The sequence below is a fragment of the Cucumis sativus genome, chromosome 1, assembly GCF_000004075.3.
Source record: "Cucumis sativus cultivar 9930 chromosome 1, Cucumber_9930_V3, whole genome shotgun sequence".
NCBI classification, from domain to species: Eukaryota; Viridiplantae; Streptophyta; class Magnoliopsida; order Cucurbitales; family Cucurbitaceae; genus Cucumis; species Cucumis sativus.
The window spans coordinates 30,691,316-30,716,628 of record NC_026655.2 but is presented as its reverse complement, the minus strand read 5'-3'; the positions used below and the strand labels follow the sequence as shown (position 1 = coordinate 30,716,628).

Below are 25,313 nucleotides of genomic sequence, written 5' to 3'. Positions count from 1 at the left end.
AGGATGAAATGGAAGAAAAAGGGATTTTGGTTGGTTGTCGTAACGAGGAGGAAAGGGAAAACAAATGTATTTGAGACTATTGATTGTAGTTTTGTAATTAAAACAATTTATTAAAAAGAATTCGGCGGGATTTTCCATATTGAAAAAGATGGTTAAATGGATGTGAATATGTTAATTTTTTTCTGTAAAAATGTTTAATAAATACAAGTGAAGATTTGAATACGAGACTTCTTGTCTATAGATGATGTCAGTTGAGCTAAGCTCATATTAGTATATGTTAATCATTTTTGCTACTTGATGCAATTTGTAAATGACGAAATTATTGAACATATTTATAAAGTATAAAAAACTTTTAGATTATATTAATCATTGTTATTTATTTTGTAATATATAAAATTTGTTATATTTTGTAAATATTTTGGTACCTACAAAAAAAACAATTTTTTTTATCAATAAGAGCTTAAACCAACTAATTTTGTATATACAAAAGATTAAGAGATCTTATTTCAATTCCTTTTATCTCAATTTGTACTAAAAATCAGGTTTTTCTAAAAACAAGTTTTTGAAAACATTTTTTTTTCAATTTTAAAATCTCTCAACATTTTAAAGAACATTATAAAAAATTTCAATCGGATACTAAACATATCAATCTTTGAAAATAAAAGAATTATTAGGTGTTTGGAAAAGTGAAAAATAATTAAAATTACTTATAATAAAAAAAGCGTTGGATTGGGTCTCAGAATCAGAACTAAACGAAAATCGTAAAAAGTTTTGAGTAGGGATTATAACACACTACTAATTTTAAGAGATCATTGAACGAATGATGCTCATAATTAATTGAGTTTGTCCTAAATAAATAGAAAATTTTACAAAAAAAAAAAAAAGATATTTCAAATTTTATGAAAATATTTTAATTTATTTGGTTATTTAAAAAAACATTTTAAAAATGAAAAAGAAATAAAAGAAAGGTAGAAAATGAATCCATTTCCACCGCTACCCTTTTGTTGTGCAGAAAAAAAGAATGGAGAAAGCTGTGGGCGGCAATTGCGCATAATGGTTTGTAAACCTAAACCAGCGGTGCCGTGCCCAAGTTTTCTCTCATTCTTCTTCCTATTTCTCCTCCTCTTTCTCTCATGGCTTCCACAATTTTGTTGAGAAATGACCAGAAATCATCTGAAGAACGCTTCTTCTACCAACACCTTACTCTTTCTTATCACTTGTGCTGGTCTTCTTGGTGCTGCTCTCATTGCTGATTTGCTTTGGACATCTTCTTCCTCTTTTTCCATTGCATCAACTTGGGCCATTGGCAGAACGAAGCTTTATGTTATACCTCATTCATCCACTAACAATGCTACCCAGGTTAACACTTCTCAATTTACAACCCCCCCTCTTCCTTGATTTCATTGTTTCTCAATTCCTACTTACCCAACTCTTCATATTTATAGGTAGATGACAAGGAGACCGATTCTAGGAAATTCTTAACCGGAACTTTTTTTGATTTACCTGCACCTGATTTAGAATGGGAGGAGATACCATCAGCCCCTGTACCTCGTCTTGATGGGGCATCCATTCAGATTAACAATATTTTTTACGTCTTCGCAGGATATGGAAACATCAATTATGTAACGTTCTCTTCTCTACTCTTTTGTAATGCATATTTGATTTTGTATGTATAAGTTTAAGTATTGTGGGCTTTGGATTCCCTTATGCACCATATTATCACATGGGTATTCGGAAGAAGTATTATTATTTTGTATCCTTGGGCCTTTCATCTATGAATATTTCAGGTTCAAGACACCGCCTCTTATCTTCTCTTCTGCTTGCAGCTTAGATGAATCACGATTCGTTGTTGAAAGTTCAAATTTGTTAATATGGCAGTGCTGTATACATTACTGATGCTGTGTCATTTTCTCTCTGTTAGGTACATACTCACGTTGACATGTTCAATTTCTCTGATAATAAATGGATCGGCAAATTTGACATGCCAAAAGAGATGGCACATTCACATTTAGGAATGGCATGTGATGGTAGATACGTTTATGTGGTATCAGGACAATATGGACCACAATGCAGAGGGCCTACTGCCCGGACATTTGTGCTTGACACTGAAACGAAGAAGTGGAACAGCATGCCCCCGTTACCTGCTCCTAGGTATGCAGCTCTTCTATGAAGTATGTAAACCGTCTTGTTATTCCTATAAAGGTTATATGCTCTTACCGTGCAAAACATTTATTGCCAACTATTGTTGTCCACGTAGGTTTTCTGAAACCGTATTCTGTTTGATCCGCTTAATTGTTTGGTGGTTTCTCTTGGTTAGTTCCTTGCTTTGTGATTGTATCTTTATGCATATTTTATGTTGTCCCGTGATATTAGTCGAGATACGTGTCAGCTGGTCTGGGCACTCACAAATATAAAAAAAAAAATCTTTTATGCACAATGTGATCTAATTATCACATCCTAATCAAAAGCCTGTCCCTATCCAATTTGGATCATGAAGTGTTAGTTCGTGCAAATAAATTGATTATAAAGACTTGTTTTGTAGGTTTCTGTTTCCTAAAAGTTTGATTATACATCATATCATTGTGTAAAGATGGGCTTCACAAGTTGATTTTGGCGATCTAGGATCGTAAACTTAAATGTAGGAAGAAAGATTAAGTGCAAACAAATGAGCAAAGAGTTGATTAACTATTTAGGAGGTTGGGTATCTAATAAATTGCTATTGAACCTTTTGCTTGTTTAAATGCGTATTTGAAAGAGTAGAAATCGTAGAATTAATTGAAAACAACTTGAGATGGCAAATCAAAATAACTGGACTTTGCTAGATCCTGAAATGAAAGAGTTTATGTACTATCAGTTGCCACCACAATTGATTCTTGATCTCAGAGCTTTATCTGAACGTACAAAAATATTTTTGTAACGGGAACTTTAAGATAGAAAAGAAATTTTCTGTCATTTCTAGTTAAAGGGTTTTTTAACACAACAGTTTTCAGATATGCTCCAGCAACACAATTATGGAGAGGAAGACTTCATGTGATGGGTGGCAGCAAGGAGAATCGCCACACACCTGGATTGGAGCACTGGAGCATTGCTGTAAAAGATGGAAAAGTACTGGAGAAGAAGTGGCGGACTGAAGTACCCATACCTCGTGGAGGACCACACAGGTCTTGGACACTATTCTTTTTTTAATTAAAATTCCATAACTAGTCATTTAGAGTTGTAATCCATAATGAATGGAATAAGGATGTTCTAGACAATCCAAATATTTGAAAACAGTTCAAGTAGTGTATCCAATATTTCAACTTGACATTCTCCAGGGCCTGTATCGTGGTCGATGATCGGCTTTTTGTTATCGGTGGTCAAGAAGGTGACTTCATGGCAAAACCTGGTTCGCCTATTTTTAAGTGCTCCCGTAGGCATGAGGTATTTTTCGATGTTAGCTCAAGAGTGATAAACTGGCTCATCATATTAAATGCATGTGTAGGTCATATTTTACATTATCCCGAAAGGCAGATATTCCTCACATTTCTTTCAATGTTCACCCTTTGTTCACCTAGCATCACAATAGGTTTTGTTCATCCTTTGTTTTGTTTTTGTTTGTTTGTTTTTTGTTTTTCTAAGACGAAACATAACATTTCATTGATACAATGAAAAGAGACTAAGGCTCAAAATACAAAAAAAGAAAAAAAAAAAAGAAACGAAAAATTTGAAAAGAAAACATAAAAGATAAAAAATACAAGATAAGCAAGGCTTAAACTGAAAGATAAATGTCCCACAATTCAAACAAAAAGCTCAGAAAGAGAACACCAAGAAGAAGTATTATCGAGTCTTGGAACTTCAGAACGATCTATCCACAGAAGAGATTTATTTGACTCCTCTCGAACCATCCTTTGTTGAATCTACTTTTTCATGTTTTCAGGTTGTTTATGGTGATGTCTACATGCTGGATAATGAAAAGAAATGGAAAACATTAAGCCCTATGCCAAAGCCCGATTCTCATATTGAGTTTGCTTGGGTTGTTGTCAATAATTCTATTATCATCACCGGCGGTACAACAGAAAAACACCCAATTACCAAACGAATGATCTTGGTTGGGGAGGTCTTCCGATTTGATTTGGATTCATTTGTATGAACATATCTCTCTAATCTTTGAACAAAACCCTTTCTTTAAACCAACCATTATATTTGTGTTGATCTTGTGTTTTTGGTTCCCTGACAAATGCAGACTTGGTCAGTAATTGGAAAGCTCCCTTACCGCATAAAAACGACGCTAGCTGGTTTTTGGGATGGATACTTGTACTTCACCTCAGGGCAGCGGGACCGAGGACCTGATAACCCACAGCCGAGAGCAGTGGTAGGAGATATGTGGAGAACCAAGTTAAAATTTTAAGCGTGGTTTAATTTGTCTCACAGATGCGTTGTGTTAGACTTTTGAAAATTTACTCAGATTTATTTAGATTCCTCAATTCTTAAATCTTTTGTATATCATGTTATATCTTCACTTACAATTTAGGGAAGTTTGTTGTATCCTATTTGGTTCACCCTATCATAAATGGGTGCCTATAGTTTATGGAAATCTCAGTGAAAATCAGATTGAAATCTTATTTATCTTTTAGGTTTTTCTTGGTATTGGAGGGATAGTGTTTCTATTTTATTGATACCTTCGCATAATTGCAATGTAAAAGAAGTAAAAGAGAAGTAAAAGAAAAGTAAAAGCCTTAATTGAGATAGTATAAGGGGGAGAGTCGTATCCAACGTTCGTTTAGATTTGATCGAATTTGACTACCCAAATTTAAACGATTTTTCTTCAGGATTTTTTCTTTGGTAGACGATCGTTTATATTTAATAGTTTAAATTTGGGTAGCAAAATCTAAACGGTTTTTTTTTTACACATTTGTTTAAATTTGACACAAGATGGTTTATATTTAGCACACGATCGTTGGTAGCCAAATCTAAACGATTTTTTTCAAGATTTTCTTTATAAGATTATTTAGATTTGGCACACGATTGTTTATATTTGGTACACGATTATTTCATTGCTTATATTTGTAACACAAGTTTAGATTTAGATATTTTTGGTACACTATCGTTTAGATTTGGCCCTCTAATATCTCGATGATTTTTTTTCCACTATTTTTTATATTTGGCACACTATTTTAAACAACCAAATAATCGTTTGAAAAAATATTAAAAAATTGTAGAAGAAGAGAAAAAGACGATGAAAAGGAAAAGAAAAATTACAAAAAAAAGAAGATGCAAAGAACGGGCAAACGAAAATATTTAAAAAAATTGTAGAGGAAGAGAAAAAAAGACGATAAAAAAGAATGACAAACTTGGAATATTTTTAAAAAATAACCAATTTCATATGGTTTTTCATTTTATTAGACGGACGGTAAATATTTTACCAGTTTATTATATTTATGAAAATTAACCTAATTTATGGGGTCTTTTAAAAAATAGAACACAACGGCAAAATATATACAATTTCGAAAACGAAAAAAGTCCACAATAGAAAATTTCAAAAATGCATCGATTAATTGTCATTCGAGGCACACAATATATTTAAAAAACCTTAGTTTAGTATTAGGAAACGATCGTTTAGGATTTGGGAAGTCAAATATAAACGATTAAATATAAATCTAAACGATTTTTTAAAAGATTACTTGGTGTTTAAATTTGGATGATGGTTTAAACAACAAAATAACAATTTGATTATTTTTTAAAAGACATTGTATATTTGGAACCAAATAACAATTCGAAAAATAAAATAAAATAAAATATTAGAGATAAAAAAATTTGAAAGGAATAAAATATATAAAAAATTTCAATCTACAAACGTGTATTATAAATAATTTATTTGTAATTTTTCAATGATAAGTTTTAACCAAAATTTAAAACAAACAAAAAATCAAATTTGCTACCAAATCTGTTATAAATATTCTTTAAAAATTTTATTCTTAGGTGAATATTTGAAAAATCAAAATGTGAACCAAACCAAACCGTGAATATATCTATACTCTATTTCTAGTTTTTTTTAAAAACTAATAAAGAAAAAAAAACCACTAAACACAATTTGGATTTTTTTGTTTTCTTTCTTCGAGAAATTACAAAAAGTTGAATGACTCAAATTTATATTTAAGCCAATAAATAATTAAAAAATGGATAAACGAACCGGAATAATTGGGTTGGGTTGGATCGATGGTTGAGTTTTGGGTTGAAGCATTTCCTATGAATTGGCCGTTCATTATCCAATAAGCCAAATGGAAGTGTGGCAATTTGCAATAGGCAATACGCAATTGGCATAGGCCAATTTTCTTTTTCAAAAAATTCTTTTGCCCAATCATTTGTGTGCATCGGGAAATTGCATGAGGAATCAGCGGTGTTGAATCAACACCCATGAGCAATCAGAGGGTTGAAATTGGATTTGTGAATTTGTTCATCATCATGTAAGAGAGAGACACCCCAGTACGTTTCTCTCTCAGAGAGGAGTTCGTGTTTGTGTCTATGTTTTTGTGTAATTTCGTTGACGTCAAAACCTCAAACCCATCGAGTGCATCGGAACCCACCTTTGCAATTTGCTTTGCTTTGCCCCCATCGCCCAACTCTCGCATCGGATTTCGTTGTTGCGGTTCCTGCATCACTCTTTGATCTTGCTTTTGATCTCTGGGGTAAGTGTTTCTGTTTTTCCCCTTTTATGATTTTGTGATTTTGGACTCTTCTTTTCTTAATTTCCGACTCTGGGTTCAAATTTTATTTGTTGCTTTGTGTTTCTAACAGTTCCCCCCGTTTTTAACCCCTACTGAGACCCTCCTGGATTCGGTTTTGTGTTGTTTGTCAAATTGGATTGAATTGTAGAGATATAGAACGAGCTTTTAATGATTGTATGATTTCTATACCATCGTGATTTTGTCATGGAGTTCTGTGTAACTGAGCTGAGTTGTGTTTTTTTTCTCACTTTTCATGGATATATGTTTTTCTCTACTGCAGAGTGACAAGAGGGTCGCTTACGGAGTTATGTCATCATCTTATCCAGTTCTTTCTAAGCCATTTGAAGACAAGTATCCCAAATTGCCTCTTTCTTTTCAGGGCTCCTCACAAAGTGAAGCCATGAGGCATCCAATCCCCAGACAGGCCCCTCCATTAGTTTCTAACAGTGGCACTGTTGGTCATTTGTTTTCATCATCCTCTGGATTTCGAAACGATTTTCCATTGATGCAACCTTTGTCTCAAGAGAGAAATGCCCAGTTTTCTCCGTTTATTTCTCGGTCTGCTAATGACGGGTCGTTGTTGCCTTCTCATGGTTCTTCCCATTCAGAAGTACAATCCACAATGGTGACTGGTAACTTGAATGAAAACAGTGCATCTTGGAGTACAGATACACTTCAGGATTTACTTGATTTTTCTGAGAACATTCCTGACCAGAATGGTCAAGATCAAAACGTGGCCAGTGTCCTAATGTCGGATGACCAAGCGAAGAGGAATGATTGGCCCGATTGGGCCGATCAATTTATTTCTGTTGATGATGCTTTGGAGCCAAATTGGAGTGAAATTTTTTCTGATGCTAATGCAGGAGATCCTAAACCTGAGGTTGGTTCATTAAACATTAAGATCGTTTTTTATGCGCAAAAATTCTCATGTTCACTCAACAGAAAAAAGGTCAAAACTTACATATAAAATGTATGGGAGTTCAAAAGGAAAGATGGAAGGGAATTTAAAAACAAAAAACAAAAGTAAGAAAGAAGAACTGAAGGTAATGAAAGTTACAGAAACAAAAAAGGAAAGTAAGGAAGGAAGGGACAATAAGTAAACTAAACGACTTGGAAGATTCTAGATTCAAAATGAATGAAATTGTGATTAAACTGGTTCTAGTCATTTTTTAGGACTTAATGGAAGAGGGGAGGATATTCTTAAACAAAGAAAGGATTATCTGAGCCTTATGAGATGAAAATCTGATGTATAGTTCAGTTCAAAACTCCTGAAGTGTTTTTTGGCAAGCTTGGCCTCTAGTTAAAGTCCACACCCTTTGAAGTTATGGATGCTAGAATGATTGGACTTTTTGATACGATGTGTGCAGGACTTGTTTTTAATGCATGCTTGGTGACTGATGACCATGAAGTGATTTGCGTTGTGTACAAGACATATATTTGTTGTTTAAACTTTTAAAACCAGTTCTGTAGTACCCATATTGTTTTTCTCTAAGTTTTAGGGGTGTTTAGGTCACCAACTTGCAGTTGGTGGGTGGGTTTAACTCACTCCAAGCTTGAGCTCCAATTACAATAGTTGGTGTTTCTAGCTATTATAACTTGCAAACAATCCCTTATTGTTTACTTGGCTGCAAATATAGCATTATCGCCAATACTGCCACATTTGCGCTTGTGGCACATGTACTTTCATAATACAATTACTGGCTGTGAGTATTTAAAGAATATGTTACATTTATGGAATCTCATATGCATCAGAATATTGCAAGGCACAACTTGTAATTTAGAATGTTAGACTTTGATGATTGTGTATACTAACCTTAAACTTTATAAAGTTTCAATTATATTTCTAAACTTCAAATTACAGTTGGATGTTTACAAATGTAATTCTATGTAGTCCTTGTAAATATAATTGGCTAAATAGACATGATATTGTAGATAAGTGGTAGAAGGAGGTGATAGCTTGGGAAAATGAGGTGGCATTGTTCAAAGTCCCCTCTTTTTGAAGCAATATATCCAAGCTTTTTTATATACCATGCCACTCTATTTTGTTGTCTTACCACTTTTTTTCGTTAATTTTCTACCATGTCATATCAGATCAGCAAACATTTGTTCGATAGATGTGTCCTTTCTTCAGTTAGTACGTGGCGTTAGTGACGAGGATATTTGTTTTACCCATTTACAATCTTCTTTAAATCCTTATTTTGTTGAAAACATGACATTGAATCATCAGGGTTTTTTCCCGAAGTTCTTCTGTACTCTAGATTTCTGTTTGAGTTTTAAATTTTGAGATTTATTTCCTTTTTGGGTAAATTTTACAGGTATTAAAATCTTCATCAGCTAATTTCAATGCTCCACCGAACCAAACGAATCAAGTTGACTCTTTACCTACAGTAGAGTTTCATTCTGTTTCTAATTCACTCTCAACATCAACCCGACCTCGGATGCGATGGACTCCAGAGCTTCATGAGGCATTTGTAGAAGCGGTCAATAAACTTGGTGGCAGTGAAAGTAAATTACTCTCTTTGATACATGTGAACTGTTGTTTAAGAACGCCTTAAAAGCAACAAATACTTCTCTATAATTGACTTTAAAGTTTAATGGACAGATGCTACTCCTAAGGGTGTCTTAAAGCTCATGAATGTCGAAGGCCTCACCATTTATCATGTGAAAAGCCACTTACAGGTACTCTGCATTTTTCAATTTTCATACGGTTTTCACCCAGCATGCTTATTTCTAATGTATTGCTTTATTATCATTCGAATGTCAGAAATATAGAACCGCCAGATATAAACCGGAGTCATCAGAAGGTAGTGGTGACTGTTTCCTTTCTCCTTTTTGTTATTGTTAATTTCTTTATCAGCGTTGTCATATCTTTGTTGTACTTAAATCCATGTTGACCATCAATGACCAATCAATATCAAGCTGTAGTTCTTTGTAGTTTTACAGAAATTGGTTTCATATGCATGTTCATTGATCATCTCATACATCAAGTGGCAATGGATTTTAGCATATGAAGAACATGTGGCGCCTCTTTTGAGTTTCTTTTGATCCTCTCGTTTGAGGGCCTTTGATGAAAAGCAGTCTAATAGATGGTTGATTAATTTTTTTCTCTGTCCAGGATCTTCAGGGAAAAAAATAAATCATATTGAGGAAATGAAAACTCTCGACTTAAAAACGTAAGTAGTATTTTCCCCTTTTGATTGTTTTTGTGTGTGTGGAGTATCGGTGCATTTTCTTTTTGCTTATTTACTTTTACAGTAGGAGGGTGGAGTTGATCATAAATTACATTTAGTGTGTTTGATTTTTTTTCCTTTCCTTTTTCTACTTTTAGGAAGCATGCTTTTTCACCTATCTTTTTATTTGTTTTCCAATGTTCAAAATGGGTGTGATTGAAACTACATTTTGGAAAGAATGTGTGTGTGTATATGTATATATAGCTTCAAAAACTTGCTTTTTCTTAGCTACCTTTTGCCCTCAGGTTGTACTATGGTCATTTTGTGTGAATATACGTCTCTGTTTTTCATAAAATAAGTAAAAAGATAAAAAAAGAAAAGAACTTAGCCTTTTCTTTTTGAAGTTGAGCTACCATAAATGTTTTGTTAGTTTTAAATTGAACGAAGTAAACATTGGTATCTATATGTTTGTGAGTTTAGTTTTCGAAAACAAAATTTTAATGAAAAAGATCGTATCAAATATGCTATTTCTGATATTAGTGCTTTTGAAGTAGCTTAATAGTTGAACAATTTCACTTGAACTATAATGTGCTAAGATGCATTTCGTTGACACTAAGTACAAATTTAACGTGAGAATCTCTCAGACATTGACCATTGACCAAAGTACTAGTTGTCTATCTGTGGGACGAGACAACATTTCTCATCTGCAGTTATCACTTTTTCTTTTAAATCCCTCTCTTTCCATACTAATTCAACAATGTTACTGACCATTACTTGATAAATCTTGAACATATATAATTTTTTTCAGTTCAATGGGAATGATAAAATTTTGGCAGAAACCTTGAACGTATTGGAATATCATAAAAGTTCGAAAGAAAGGAAAGGAATTCATAATCATGTCTTTAACGTATTATCTCTGAAGAATAATACTTGGAAGAGTGACGGTAAAATATTAGAAGAAAAAGTAACTAGTCTTAAACCAGTGGAAGCATCCTAAAGTAACTATTTTCAGATCATTACCGTGAAACCAATTTGTGAAAGCCCTCATCCTGATGCTATTAGGCTGAAAAGGCGTCTATAATTAGTTTCCGCGTGATCCTTGTTTCTTAGATGTAATCAAAACACAGAATAATAGGGTAAATTATCAAGTTCACCTTTTGAGTAAGTGGTGAATCAGGCAATTAAAAATGCCCTCACCTTATCACTAAAATATCCGAACCCAACTTAAAAGTACTAGTATCGGGCAAGTTAACTGTGGCACTTTCTTTATTTATCTTAAATTAGGATTTAGAATGAAATCAATAAGTTCGGAGTTAAAATTTAGATGTAGCTGAATTGGCTGATAAAAACTCACGGGTTAATTCAAGATTGTATTGGAAATTTCACTGTGAAAGTTAAAATATAACATCGTATGATTACATACTGTATGCTACCAATTTTTTTTTGTTTGTTTGTCTGTTTTTTTTCTCCTCGTAAATATGCAAGCTTTAGTGGATGTTACTGTGTTTGTAAATACTGAAATCCTTGGTTATTATTTTTGGGGAACGGTCTTAGTTCTGATCTGAACTTTTTTGTTCAATTTACTGATCTAAAATGTAGGAGTATGGGGATAACTGAAGCTTTGCGTTTGCAAATGGAGGTTCAGAAGCGGCTCCACGAACAACTTGAGGTCTGCGTTTTGTTTGTTTTTTAAGGTTCATTTACATTTCAGTCCCGATAAAGTCTAGCTAAGCTAAATTTTATGCATTATGGACGCAGTAGGCTCGCACACTAGCTTAATATGGCCGATAATTTTGCTGACCTTTGCCTCTTTCCTTTTTTTGCCTCTTCATTGTGTATGTCTCATTTATGCTTCAACTCCCTCTTTCAGAAGCCGATATTGGAAATACAAACGGAGACAAGATGTAGTGATTATATAGGCAACATAACTATTTTGCTTTTGATGCTTTCTTTTATTTAAAATCTTAGTCAAATGTATTTAGACTCTTAGTTAACTGTCAATAGTAAAAAGTGGTTTGGAAGTATATCAGGAAATAGGTTGGTAAATAACCATAATTTTTTAAAACAGAAACGTTATCAAAAACAAAATGATGATAATTGATACCTATTGGAACATTCATTCTCTCTTGATGATTGTTGAGCAGAAAAGATATTATAGCAATTGAGACAATTTCGCTCCTTTTAAGCTTATGAATTTAGAACATAATTTCTTTGATGATTGACAAGAGAACAATAATTTGAAGAGAGCCCCAAGATCATGAAAAGAGATTTCTAATCTTAAACATAGGCATCATTTGTTCCACATTTAGTCCTACGTCTCAACTTTATTTCATATATCAATATGACTTCAGTTCTCTGAATATTATTCCGTAAATTTATACAGATTCAAAGGAATTTGCAGTTAAGAATTGAAGAACAAGGTAAGTATCTACAGGAGATGTTCGAGCAACAGAGAAAGATGGAAAACAAGCTGAAGACCTCATCGTCAATCCTAGAAAATATGCCTTGTGCTGATGACCAACCCAAAAACTTAGAACAAGGTCATGATGCAGCTGGTATGAGCACGGAGAATGCCGAGGACGCTCGAGAAGATGGTCTGCTTGCTGCAAGTAGGAAGCATAAAGGACATGAAGGTGAAGAAGTTGAACCGGATGAAGGCAACTCTTCTCCGGACGCAAAACGGGCTAAATCAGATGCAACAGTTTTATAGCTAGACGTCTCGGAGCAGAGATGTTCATTGATGGCTCTCTGATAGCAGGGAGAATACGAGGGTATTACAATGCTTGCAGTTGGCTTCTTCCTTTGTTAAGTTGGGAAGTCATGGCCAACTGACATATAGGAGCTCTCTCAACTAATTGTGTATAAGATGATTGGCTTTAATGGGTTATGGTCTTCACACTCTCTTCATTTTATGTATAATCTAGATGGCATTGCTTCTTTCCTTCATGGGTTGAGTTTGACTTGCTGTCGTACTTCGGACCAAATATTGTTGTTTTTCGCATTGTCAAGGAAATAAATAGTTGTAATTATGAAAAGTATATGGTTAGACAATTAGTTTTATCCCTAAATTTTAGTCTCAGGTCTAACTAATCCTTTTGAACTTGAAAAAGCTTAATCTTTAAATTTTGTGCCAAATAGGTATTTGATTAAAGAAACATTTATCTTATTATTTTTTACACCAGATGGTTAAATAACAAAATGACCAAAAAGCTTAAAGTGGGTGTTGAACACGACCTCTTCAACCTCTTATTATTACCTAGTAATACTTGGTTGTATCTTAAGAAAAGATGTCATCTTCATTATTGTATCTTAAGAAAAGATGTCATCTTCATTATTGACATTAGAAAACAGTTGAAATATAAAAAAAGTGTCATGTGTCAAATTTCCCGTTGAAATAGAAGGCGAGCGAATTAATAATACAATGCGAAGATAAGTTGAAAAAATCATACTTTGTTAGTGAGCTATACAAGAAAATTGTTTTTTCTTTTCCTTTTTCAACATGGTCTCAATTGTAGGAAAAAATAAACTTGAAGATAAAATTTTAGTTCAAATGGTGGGAGTAGCTCATGAACCTGTTACAAACGTACATTCCTAAAGATCAAATCAGTTGTACAATGTTCCACCCCATATTTATTGAATGAAAAAAAAAACAAAAAAATTTCAAATGGCGATTCTTGTTTGGCCTTTCTAGCCCACCATAGTTGAATTCACAAAGTAGAGTTAAATCTCCCCACTTCTCATTTGGACATTTGTTCAAACGATTACAATGTATCAACTCTTACAATGTTACCATAAATCTCAATACAAGACAACACAAAGAAAAGGAATTTGTAAAGTTAATAGAAGAATAAAACAAAAACTGGTCTTCTAACAGAACCAATGACAAAAACTTGGTTGCAAGATGAAAGTTGAATAGCCCCAAATACTTGGTCTAAAGACATCCATTTAGAGAAAACACCAACTTTAGATCGGTAAAGGAATTATACCAAATCATTGGCATTATCTTCGTTTCAACACTAATTCCATTCCTTGTTCAGAACAATATTCCTTTACACTCATATATTATACAAGCAAAGATTTTATGGCATTAACCCAAAGTTTTCTTTCTTTTCCTTAGAAAAGATAGCCACCAAGCTTATGCGAATAACCCTTTAAGCAGTTTGGTTTTCGTCAATTTTGAACCTACTCCGGAACCAAAGCGACACAGGCCAAGCTAAAAGCTCAAGTGTCAATTTAACTGAGAAAAAAACAATGGTTTTCAAAAGTTATAAATCAAATGGTACAGGAAAGAAAGTAGTCAATTTCAGAAGGGTACCCTATTTAAGTAAACATCAAAGCGTACACATTTACAAAAGAAAGAGGAGATGAAAGGCAGAAAGACATGCCAGCAACACCCATAATCAAGAAAAATTGGTAAAACATCCTAAGTTTTCAGCATACACTACATATTGACTTGAAGGAAAAAGAAATTAATATGATCAGATGCTGATGCATGTAACAGCATTTGTGTCATCATATTGCTTAAGAAACTCAAATCAGAATTCTGCAATGTAATGTAATTATTCTTCCATAGCTTCACTCACCTGAGGTGCAGTACTTCCACCTTTAGCAGTCGTGTGCTTTCGATGCTTTTTACTCTTGGCTTTCTTTGCCTTCATCCGCCGTTTTTTCTCATTAGCATCGACCCAAATATAGTCTGGGGGTATGTGGAAGGGATCAACTTCATCCTTATTACTGTCGCCATCACTTAATTGCCCACCACGACTTCCTCTCATCCACGGAATCCATGATGAAGATCCCTCTGAATCCTTAACTTTAGCATCCTGAAAATGTTCTGGACTCGAAGGAGGAGTCGCAAATTCTTCCACTGGCTGAAGCTCTTCAAACTTCGTAAAAGTAACAAGAACCCTAATTGTTGGGACGATAGGGATGGCAACCTGTATGCCAAATAATTGTCATTTTATTATCATATGCATTGGATCAAGTTTATACATAAAGTCTAGACCATCTAATCCTCAATTTCCAACAATTCTAAATCAAGTTATCAGACTTATGTGGCCCCTCTTATCCCTCCTCTTCGCTAGTGAAAAGATCACAAGTGCTAAAAGAATATCAAAGTTTAAATAATTTACATTTTTTTACCAACAATAAGAATCAGATCCTAAAACAAGAATCAGATCCTAAAACAAGCATCTTCAAATCTCATACTGTACATCCGAAAATTCTTTTATTCCTTTCCAACGAATAATTGGACATAAAGTTCTGCACATTGAGTGTGATGCAAAACCAATAAAAGAATGATGAACAGTGCTTTATTTATCTTTGCTATAAAAGCATCCACTTCGTATTCTCTCAAAGTAAATGAATAACATGCAAAGTGATTTTCAGTGCTTTTTTATTTTTGTACTTTTTAAATTTTTTAATAAAAAACAATTTCACTGAAAGCGAAAAGGAAGCAAGACTTTTTTTTGGGATAAAAACTACTTTCATTGAGAGAAAATGAAAGGCCAAAGACCTTGACATGAACGTAATCAAGACCAAACCTCACTATGATCCCTTGCCCTACCACGAAACACCCAATCATTGCTCTCCCCCCAAACATCCCAAATCACCGCACACGCCCCAACAAGCCAATAATAGAAAGGGCTTTTATATTAATAGACAACAAAAAAAAAAAAAAAAAACGAAAGGCTTTGCAAAAAAATCCAATAATAATCACTCGAATTGAACAGTATATGAAAATTAGCTGCTGTAACTTTTCATTAAAGAAGAGAAATAAATGCACCAATTTCAGAGTTAACTAAGACAAAGAAAAGCATAATAACAATTTAGCATAGGGTAAATCAGACAAGTGCCTAGTTTATAGGTCTTACCTTCACAGGAAATGTACCAGGAGGCAACTTGGTAGTTAGAAGTTCCCTTAATCTCCTAATAGCCTTCACCTTGTTAGCAAGAATGTCAAGCAAAGGCAGGAGCTCGTCAGTTTTTAATGGGAAATCTTGTGTCAACCACAAGACTGGTCTCAAACTCTTTTTGTACTCACTCTCACCTTTAGATTCACTAGTGGCTCCTTTCTTCTTCTTTTTCTTACTACTTTTATCTTTTCCCTTCTTGGTATTATCCCTCGTATCTTCAAAAGACAAATCAGAAGAATTTGGAGGCTCGACTACTTTATGATCGCTACCTTCTGGGGCTGACTTTGCAGATTTCTTCAAGACCTTTGAATCATCTGGCTCATCACTGTTACTCCTTGCAGTTTTCTTGTTCCAACTAAACCAGCTCTTCTTTTCCTTTGCAACACCATTGGACTCAAAACTATCACAGGAACCTATGGATGCATTTTCCTGACTAACTATAACCCCTTGCTCCTCATATTCAAGATGGGTATCTGAGTTCTCCATATGAAGCGCTGAATCCAATTGCTTTCTCTCCTCAACTGTTAATATATCGTCGTATTCATCACGTTCACCAACACGGGCTACTCTATCTTCATCATCAGCAGCAAATAGCTCTTCGTCAGTCATAGCTCCAGGAACCCGCCTTGATTTCACACTCACCATTACATGAAGCATGTCATATATTTTTGCTTTCCAATTTCCAACCACCTCAGTCCTTTCTTGACGTCGCCAATTTAAATGAGGAAGCAACTCAGCCTGAGTTACATCAATGCCTGGTCTATACATATTTGTCCTTGACATTAAATCCACTTCGTGAGCAACTTCGGCATCAGTTGGTTGTGCACCAGCTCCTTCCAGAGCATTTGTAATTTCCTTCTCTTTGTGGGTAAGAATGATCAAAGAACCAGGTGGCAAAGTAAGGACTTTATCATCCGATGAGTAGCCTTCTCCAAGAAAGAGAAATGTCTGGTCAGATCGTTGTATTCGAAAACCATCAAAACCAGCTAGGGTCATATCTGCACGAAGGTTGGGACCACGCTTCCAAATCCGGTATGTATCAGATGGAGCTATTCGTCCAATAAATGGAATTACAGAGCTCTCAAAATGAAATGTCATTTCCATATAAAAATCACGTATCCGACCTGCTGAAGCAACAATGCGAGGAAGCCTACGACACCACTTTGCCCAAGCCAGAGGCTGATAGTACCGTGCAATAATCGTAGCTATTGTATCCTCTCTACTGCAAACTGCCTCCTGAAGAGCACTCCAACCATACTCATTCTGAAGGCTCCAATCTGCTCCAGCAGCCATCAAAATCTCTGCAGAAATTGGGTCGCAAAGTCGTACTGCAAGGTGGAGAGGTGTCTCACGTCCTGGAACATCACGTCGATCAATAACAGCAGACAAAGCATCAGCTTGTAGCTCTGCTGCAATTGATTCTGCTTCGGTGTTGACCTCACCTGCCTTGGCTAGTCGTGGTAGCGTGGAGACAATGAATCTAAGAGCAACATAGTCTCGACGTACAACTGCTAAATGAGCGGGACTATGAGCATATTTAGAAAATTCTTCCATCTGTTTTTTTCTCCAGGTTACTCTTTATTTTTATAGTAAAAGTCTTTCAAGTATGCCTTTTTCATCTATGCACATTCCTATTTAATTCAGAGGGAAAAAAATTCATAGGCATTCTTCCAACTTCGTCCAAGACAGTTTGAATCTCCACGATTCTAAGAGCTTAAATTTTGAAGTGCATATAAACTTAATCATCCTGGTGAGGAGCTCCATTACCGCATGGTCAAGTAAAATCTGTAAGGAACAACAGCAATGATTAAAGGTTTGCAATAATTTAAAGCCGTTGTTTCCACCCCCAAAGCCCCCCCTCCCTCCCCCCCAAATTTCGACATAATGGAAGTCCCATAAGCAAGAAAATCAAAAGCTCTACTCAGACAACAACATCAACACAAGGGTTAATTTTCCAGCAAAACAAAATTCACCACATTTTCCCACACGTTCCATAGAATCAAAAGGAGAACTGAGATAGACCCAGAATCCAGTTTCCCCTCAGCAAAATGTATCCCTAAAGAAAAAATCAATTCACCCCCATAATAAAAAAAAAAAAAAAATCGAAGCAACCAATAAACAAGAAAGGAATTAAGTACCTGGAAACACCTAAAAAGAGGCGAATGGGGGTTTGTATCAAGTGTTGGGGGTTCCAAGAGTTGAAGAAAGAGAAAAAAAAAATGTGTTGATATTGGGGCGATGGCGTCAAGCACAGAGCAAAAGATCGAAGATCATGAGAAGAAGGAAAGTGGGTAATTGAGATTAAGAGAAGAAAAAGAGAAAGAGGTTTATCTCTATGCTTATGAGGAATGAGAGTTGGTGGTGTTGTTTATGATTGTGATTTTGATCATATTTCTTTCAATTACGCCATCATCATCGTAAACGAGTTTACTTCCACCGATTCTTTGGTCCAATTAGCGGTGGCCGGACTCATGTCTTTGCCTCTTCCTTTCTCTTCTTTTTTATTTTTTTTATTTTTATTTCTTTCATACATATATCTTTTCTCAATTAAATAATTTTAGATTTAATTTTTATCCTCCAACTATACAAATGTATTTTTTCTAATACCTATAAATGTATTTTTTCTAATTGTTCTAACTTTTATATTTTATTCTATTTTAATCTCCTCACATTTAAAATATAAGAAGAAAATTAAAAACAATGTGTGCATTTCAATATAAATATTTTTAGTCCTACTGTTTTTAACATTCCGCGTATAATTTTACTTTTAAATAATAATATAACATTTTAAATTAGAATAATAAATTCTAAAACTCCCATCTTCTATAAAACTATTTTTTTATATATATTTGAAATACTATATTAAAAAATCAAACAAAAAAAATACTTCAATTTGAAAATTAAAAGATTAAACGAATTTCTTCTTATAAATTTAAAGAATTAAAAAGATTCAATTTCAAAATTAAAAGATTAAATGTATTTATTCTTATAAATTTAAAGAACTAAAAAGATATCGTTTTTAAATTTAAAGATCGAACACATATATTCATCAAAATTTGAAAACTTTAGAGATAGTTTTTCGAAATATATGTTTTAACGTTTGAACTTTTAGAAAAATATATCTAGCTCATCGTATTTATTTTTGAAAAAATTATATAAATAACATAGTATTGAGTTTGGTACTAAATTAATGTTGATATCTAGGGTAGATAGTTAAGTTAGCACTTGAAATGCACTAATTTCTTGAGCTTAATTCGAGGGTTGTTATTGGATTTTTTGTGTTTATTATGCTATTTTGTAAGTATTGAGAAATGAAGAGGTAGAGCGGATTGGCGGAGTCGAAACGAAAGAGAAACAAGCCAAATTGAAGTTTGAGAGCATCGACAAATATGAAAAATAGTGGAAATGAACCCGTGTATTACCACTGACCAAGCACAATGACCTTTCCTAGACTCTACGCTCAAAGGTAGATCAACCACAATGGCCTTTCCTTTTTCATCAATCACTCCAACAAAAATGGTCTACGACGATAGTTATTTTCTGTCGCGAGTAAAATTCGAAAAATTCCGTCTTTTCCTATCAAAAACGTTGATTTTTAGCTTTTGTGACAGTTTTTTGTTTCCTCCTTTTTATTTGAGATGTATACAACTGTCATAGTAGGTAGTTTTTCTTGTAGTGAATCTTCCAACTGTCATGCTTCTACCTTTTAGCAACGTAACTCATTTAATCTTGGTTTTAAGTTCTATATTGCTTATTTGCTCATATTTTATATTATTGAGTTGAAATTATATTTATTAAATGCTATCTTAGTTTTGGATTTTCTTTTTCTTTTCAAATTTTAGTTTGAAAATAATTGAGAGAAATTTTGAATCATTTGATTCACTGGAAGAAATAAAGCTGTTGGATGTCAAGTCAAGCTCAACCTAAGCACACACCTCCTAAGCTAGGGAAGTATTATGTTCCCTTTTGTTTGTTCTTCTACTTTGATATTAAATCTGATGCTTTTTTGGACAAAACATGCTTTGAAAGTTGGAGGTGTTAGGGTTTAGTTTGTTTGCATTTTTGCCAATTTCTTTTTAAAAAAACTTGCTTTAGATATGTCATATTAAGTTGTACTTTTAGGATGAATTCGTGCATTTTTGGATAGTCATTAAGTACGTGAGCTTGGATTGGTGATTTTACAATGATTGAATGCATGATTGAAAAATATGAATTTATGAATCATTGATTGCATGAATGTTCTCTCTTGTTAGTTGGTTCTTTACTATGATGATGGTTGGTGATACACTTTTCTTGTTTAAACTTGCATTATCTCAAGTAGGAAGAGAGAACTCATGATCCTGACCACTTTTTTCTTTTAAAAAAATCTTTTGATATCTCATGCATTTCTTAATACTTTCATCAAGTCATTTTGAGTTTTCGATTTTTAGAAAAGGTAATCTTATACTTATATTTTTGTTGTCACCTCGAAAGGTCGATTGTCCCATCTTGTTTTTAGGTCAATACTAGAATAGAGAAAAGCCAAGCCGAAAAAAAATGGAAGCCTAGCAATAGCAAAAGAAATAAAACCAAAGAAAGATAATAGTGGCAAAACAAAGCCAAGCTTGCTAGAAAATGTGAGGCATGAGCATAAAAAGAAAAAAAAGAAAGAAAAAATAGGCAAAAACTCAATATATAAGGGAAAAATGAGCGAAAACATTATGCATCAATCTTTGTAGTCTTCTTTTTCAATGAATTGTGGACATAAATAGATAAAAATCGGTGTACATTTTGGTTTATCCCTTTTTCTTCATCTAATTCTATAATGAAATGTGGATAGAGATACTTATCTTTGTCTATCTAGCTATTTGTGAGTTTTATCTCTTTCTATTACAAAATCACAGATAGACAAAGATATATGCATATTACGAAAAAGAACACAAAAGGTCAATAAGTTTCTTAGTAAGAATTTTGTTTTTTTCTTCTTATTTTTATGGTTCATGGGTGTGTATCACAAATAGGAACAAATAAATTGCACGTACTTATTACTTCTCTCTAACTTATCTTATCTATTTGGTTGATCGCATTAGTAACACTAAATACAAGGCAATGGATAGAAATGAAGACTTCTCAGTGAAGCTAGACCTAGGATCTTGTAGTTGTCGAGTATAGGACTTTGAGGAAACTTCATGTGCACGTACTCTTGTTGTTCTAAATGCTTAATTTAGATATTTATTCTTACGCAACTAAGTTTTGTTATAAAGAACCAATATCAGCAACATATAGTGGTTGTGTTCGATTTGTTGAATTCGTTTAGATTAGAGAGTTGAAGATGATGTCATGAAAATATTACCTCCTATTGTCAAATGTTAAGGTGGAAAACCTAGAAAACAAAGAATTCCCTTTGTAGCGAATTTTTTAAGACCTGAACATAAATTAAAAGTTAAAAGGAAATTTTTTGACTAAGTATGTAACTTAGCGTTTTGGACAAGAAGACATTTTAGTTTGAGTACGTGTCAAGAGCTTAAGGTAAGGAAGTCCGCGAGAAGGATTTGTGGTAAGACCTCTAAGTTTAAACGCTCACAAAAGAAAAAGTCTTCGCAAAAAAAGTTGGTAGTTCGCAAAAGAAGTTATATGATAAAACCTTGGTATGTTGTTAAATGGTTGAAGTTATTCGTGGAATGGTATTAGGCGAGAAGAGAGGTTTGGCTAGAAGATGTCAAATCTGATTTGATAAAGGGTTAACGTGTAAGATTAAGGTTTTAAGCATGACTAAAATAAATAGAAATTTTACAAGGTTGAAGTAGAAACTAGCAATCGGATAAAGAACCAAGGGTGACTAATCCATATTAAAAGAGTATTATAAATGGAGGACTTGGTTAACTAAGTAGGGATGATGGGAGTTTTGTTGAAATGCTAAAGTGTTTCCACGCGGTCTCCACGAGAAAACTTGGCGAGAAGAGGAAAGTTGAAAAGTGAGTACTTTTCTTTCAAAGTTTTGTGAGTGTTTTCCTTAATATTTTATGCCAAATATTTTCTTATAAATCTCTATTGATTTGAGTTAATGATTTCAATTCAAAATGATTTCTAAAAGAGATTTATATGAAAAAGTGTTATGATGTTCAAAGCATGATTTGATCTTAATGTTTATGATATAGTTTTCAAACCATTAGTTACTTCTTTTGAATAAGCTAACTTTTATGTGCACATAAAGAGTTAAAGGCCACCATGAGTGTACGGAACTACGTGGTGATGAAGTTGACTTATGCGTTGAAATGAGCGTATAATGCTTAGTAGTCTGAACAACAAGGATGAACCACGATACTCTCGGATGTTGATAATTCAATAGTTTAAACGTGAAGTTACATGACCTAGAGTAGAGTGTGATTCAGGATCCTTGGCAAAATGAAATGGTTGTGAGATGATTTGTTAAGCATAAAGAAAGGTTTATGTGAAAAATGAAATTATTCGTTGGTGTGTTTAAATGACTTGATATTATTTTTGCGAAAAGATTATGAAAAGATATTGCGAAAGGTTTTCATAAAACCTCACTGAGTCTTTCGACTGACGTTTTCAAAATTTATCTTCCAGGATCAGGTGTTTAGGCCAAGTAGAGAAGAAGATTGAAAGATTTGTGGCAAGAGAAGAAAACTACTAGGCATTTAAGAGTTTATTTAATGTAACTTTAGGTCAAAGTGTTGTAAGTTATGTTCATCTAAACACCTGTTATTAATAAAGTGTAAGTTTTTGTTGAATTGATATCGTTAAGTTTTTTGCTTCAAGAATGTCTTTGAATGTGTTTGGCGTTCGGTACGACTTCTGTTGCATTATGTTTTCTCTTGGTAGTTTAAAAGGAATTGAGGTTGAATTAGTCGATAAGAAAATTTCAAGGTTGTAACTAAATCGCATTCTATTCCTATTACTTCGATGTTTTAGTCGAATTGTGGTTTAGGGTGTGACACTCTGTGTTTCAAAAGGAACTCCATTCCAAGTACGACATCGAAGTCATCTATACGAACCATGAAAAAATCAACATCTCCTATCCATTGGCCTAATTTTAGAGATATCATCTTCAGTAACTCGACAATTAGTAATGCTTCGAAGTTAACAACTTTCATCTTGTTAGTACCTCTCTCAATTTTCAACTTCAATCAACGAGCTTTGTGTTCCAAAATGAAATTATGAGTTGCACCTAAATCTACCACAATTTAGAGTTGATGAATGCATTGACAAGCATAAGTCCCCTCTCTAAAGCATCATTTTGGTAAGAAACTTTCTTCTAATTGCTTACAATAATTTAATGCACCAATTCAAGGAGTCTCCTCATCGTCCTCTTTGTTAACTTCCATTTATGCCTTTGAACCATTAGAATATTGCACCAAGGCTTGTAGCACTGTCAACAAAGCTCGATATGACCACCTGGGTACTCAATGGGGGCCATTGAATAAAAAACTGAAAATGGGCTTTGTCTTAATCAAACTTGATTGATATGATCTTTGAGGAGTACCAATATTTGCGATTTGCGGTTTCTTGTTGTTTCTGAAGTTCTGGAGGATTAGGCTTGGAGGCCTTGCCCTAAAATTCAGTGTTAGAGCAATTTTCTTTTGAGATCTTTGGTTGCTACTATAATCTAACAATATCTTTGAGACAACAAGAGCAAATGCAAGATCTTGAACTTTTTTTTCGTATAATTTAATCCTAGGCCACAACTTGAGCCCTTTTATAAAGAAGAATACTTTATCCTTTTTGGACATGTCTTAAATGTCCAACATAACAACGAAAAACTGTTTAACGTAGTCCTTGATGGTTCTTGTGTGTCTAACTTTAGGCAGTTTCCTTATTGCAATAAATTCAACATTCTCATGAAAGAATTGAGCACTTAGTTCTTTCTTATGGTCTTCCCCAGTATCAATGGTGCAATGACCATTCTAGATGTCGTTCACTTTCGGCCTCCACCAGAGTTTTGCATCATCAGACAAATGCATGGGAGGGTAATGTCACCTTAGTTTCTCTAAAGATGGTTCCACTTGTCTTAAAGTATTGTTCCATATCAAAAATGAAATTTCAAGCTCTTTAGCATCACAATTCTGATAACATGTATAAATACCTGTTTATTATAACATCTTTTATTAGAATAATAAGGTTAAAACGTATAACGAGAATGCATAACTTACGTTGTAAATACATAAGTATTTAGAAATACATCTTACATAAGTATCATGCCTGTTTTATGAGATTGACATGTCTAAACGCAGAATAATGAACAAAGAAAGAAACTAGTGAATCGCAAGAGACATCTTGCCAAGGGTTACGCGATAAGAGCTCATCGAGCGATTAACATTTCTAGACGAGGAACCACATCATCATTTGAGGAAGACTGACTAAAGGACAAGAATAGTAGTTGGAGTGATGTGACCTCACAGGACCAAAGTCAGCACTGACAATCTCGAAGGAATAGAAGTTTTTCGTCTAAAATCTGCCTATAAAAGCATTTCATCCCCACAAAGACAAGAAGAGGCCTACATGGGCCATTTGAGGTTCGAATAGACAAGAAAACCTAGAGAATTGGTGGTTAGGATTAGCCTCACCACCGTTTGTACAACATTCATTCTTCTTCTCCAACCAGCTTGTAACATGAAAGCTTAGAGTTTGAGAGGAGATGAGTCCATCTCCCGTTCCCCTTAACTTGTATTTCATTTTCTTCCTCTTTTCATTTTTACTATTTCTTTACATTGTATTTAGTTATATTGTACATTGGCCGAAGACCTTCATTCTTTAATACAATGTATCTTTTCATACTTTTCAATCCATCCATGCCTCTACTCTTCATTTGTCTTTGTGTTATTCGTAGTTTAGGTTTATGATTTGTTCTCAATAAGTAATATTTATTTATACCGCTTAGTGTATTAGCTGAGCTACATTCTACACTTGGCCAATGTATGTCGTCAACTACCCGAGAGGGTGAGTAGCAAGGACATGGCTAATACACAGAAGGAAGAGTTTTCTCAACCTTGCGAGATGACTTCCTCCATTTGTATCTCGAAAGGTGAACAAGTGTGAACTAAGATACTAAGAAGTTGTTGTCCTTAAATGCAAAGCACTCTAAGTAAAATAAATAAGTAGTACTAGATATAAACCATTTAGCTAGCCTTAGTCATTTGGATCCCAAAATGAGACCAAGTGTGGCGTTTAATGACTCTGAGAGGTGCATGCCTTAATCATAAGATAACTAGGTGAGTTATATCACATTGAGGTGGTCATATAGTTTAATCGCATGATAACATGAGACCTTCCTTCGTCGCCTTCCTTACGCAAGTTAGTTCGTTCAATCTTCCATCTTGCCATAATTTATTCTCCTGTGCATGAGTCTCTAGGTATAAGTAAGTAATTTTAGTTATTTTATTATTCTTTTAACTTCATCGTCATAACGCCTAAATGATAAGTAGAGTCTAGAACTAATGTTTTGAACCAATTCCTTGTGTTCGACCTTGGATCATCTAGGTAAACCTGTTGTTTGCTTGCACTTGGGTGAACAGTAGAAAAAC

The 25,313-nt window shown here is 34.0% G+C and overlaps 3 protein-coding genes across 4 annotated transcripts; 2 read left to right on the top strand and 1 right to left on the bottom strand.

The window, feature by feature from the left end:
• The first annotated feature begins 984 nt into the window (after positions 1-984).
• Positions 985-4,612, top strand: LOC101216320 (kelch repeat-containing protein At3g27220). Its single transcript, XM_004142495.3, has 7 exons — positions 985-1,359; positions 1,446-1,622; positions 1,922-2,151; positions 2,991-3,161; positions 3,315-3,420; positions 3,917-4,123; positions 4,223-4,612. Exons 1-7 carry the CDS (start codon positions 1,159-1,161, stop codon positions 4,385-4,387), a joined length of 1,257 nt encoding a protein of 418 aa, XP_004142543.1. The 5' UTR covers positions 985-1,158; the 3' UTR covers positions 4,388-4,612.
• A 1,654-nt stretch (positions 4,613-6,266) lies between these two features.
• On the top strand, positions 6,267-12,934 carry LOC101216567 (protein PHR1-LIKE 1). Its single transcript, XM_004142496.3, has 8 exons — positions 6,267-6,665; positions 6,985-7,584; positions 9,020-9,209; positions 9,307-9,383; positions 9,469-9,508; positions 9,820-9,877; positions 11,474-11,543; positions 12,258-12,934. Exons 2-8 carry the CDS (start codon positions 7,012-7,014, stop codon positions 12,582-12,584), a joined length of 1,335 nt encoding a protein of 444 aa, XP_004142544.1. The 5' UTR covers positions 6,267-6,665; positions 6,985-7,011; the 3' UTR covers positions 12,585-12,934.
• Positions 12,935-13,481: 547 nt separating this feature from the next.
• Positions 13,482-18,293, bottom strand: LOC101216802 (ankyrin repeat domain-containing protein 13B). 2 transcript variants are annotated; one of them, XM_011661954.2, is made up of 4 exons: positions 17,928-18,293; positions 15,748-17,574; positions 14,458-14,811; positions 13,482-14,111 (listed from the first exon to the last, which is right to left on the bottom strand). In XM_011661954.2, the coding sequence occupies exons 2-4, from the start codon at positions 17,341-17,343 to the stop codon at positions 14,103-14,105; spliced, it is 1,959 nt and encodes a 652-aa protein (XP_011660256.1). In that variant the 5' UTR covers positions 17,344-17,574; positions 17,928-18,293; the 3' UTR covers positions 13,482-14,102. The 2 variants fall into 2 exon arrangements, with proteins under 2 accessions (XP_011660256.1, XP_004142545.1); XM_004142497.3 differs by lacking the exon at positions 13,482-14,111 and having other exon boundaries at positions 14,155-14,811.
• Positions 18,294-25,313: the final 7,020 nt, after the last annotated feature.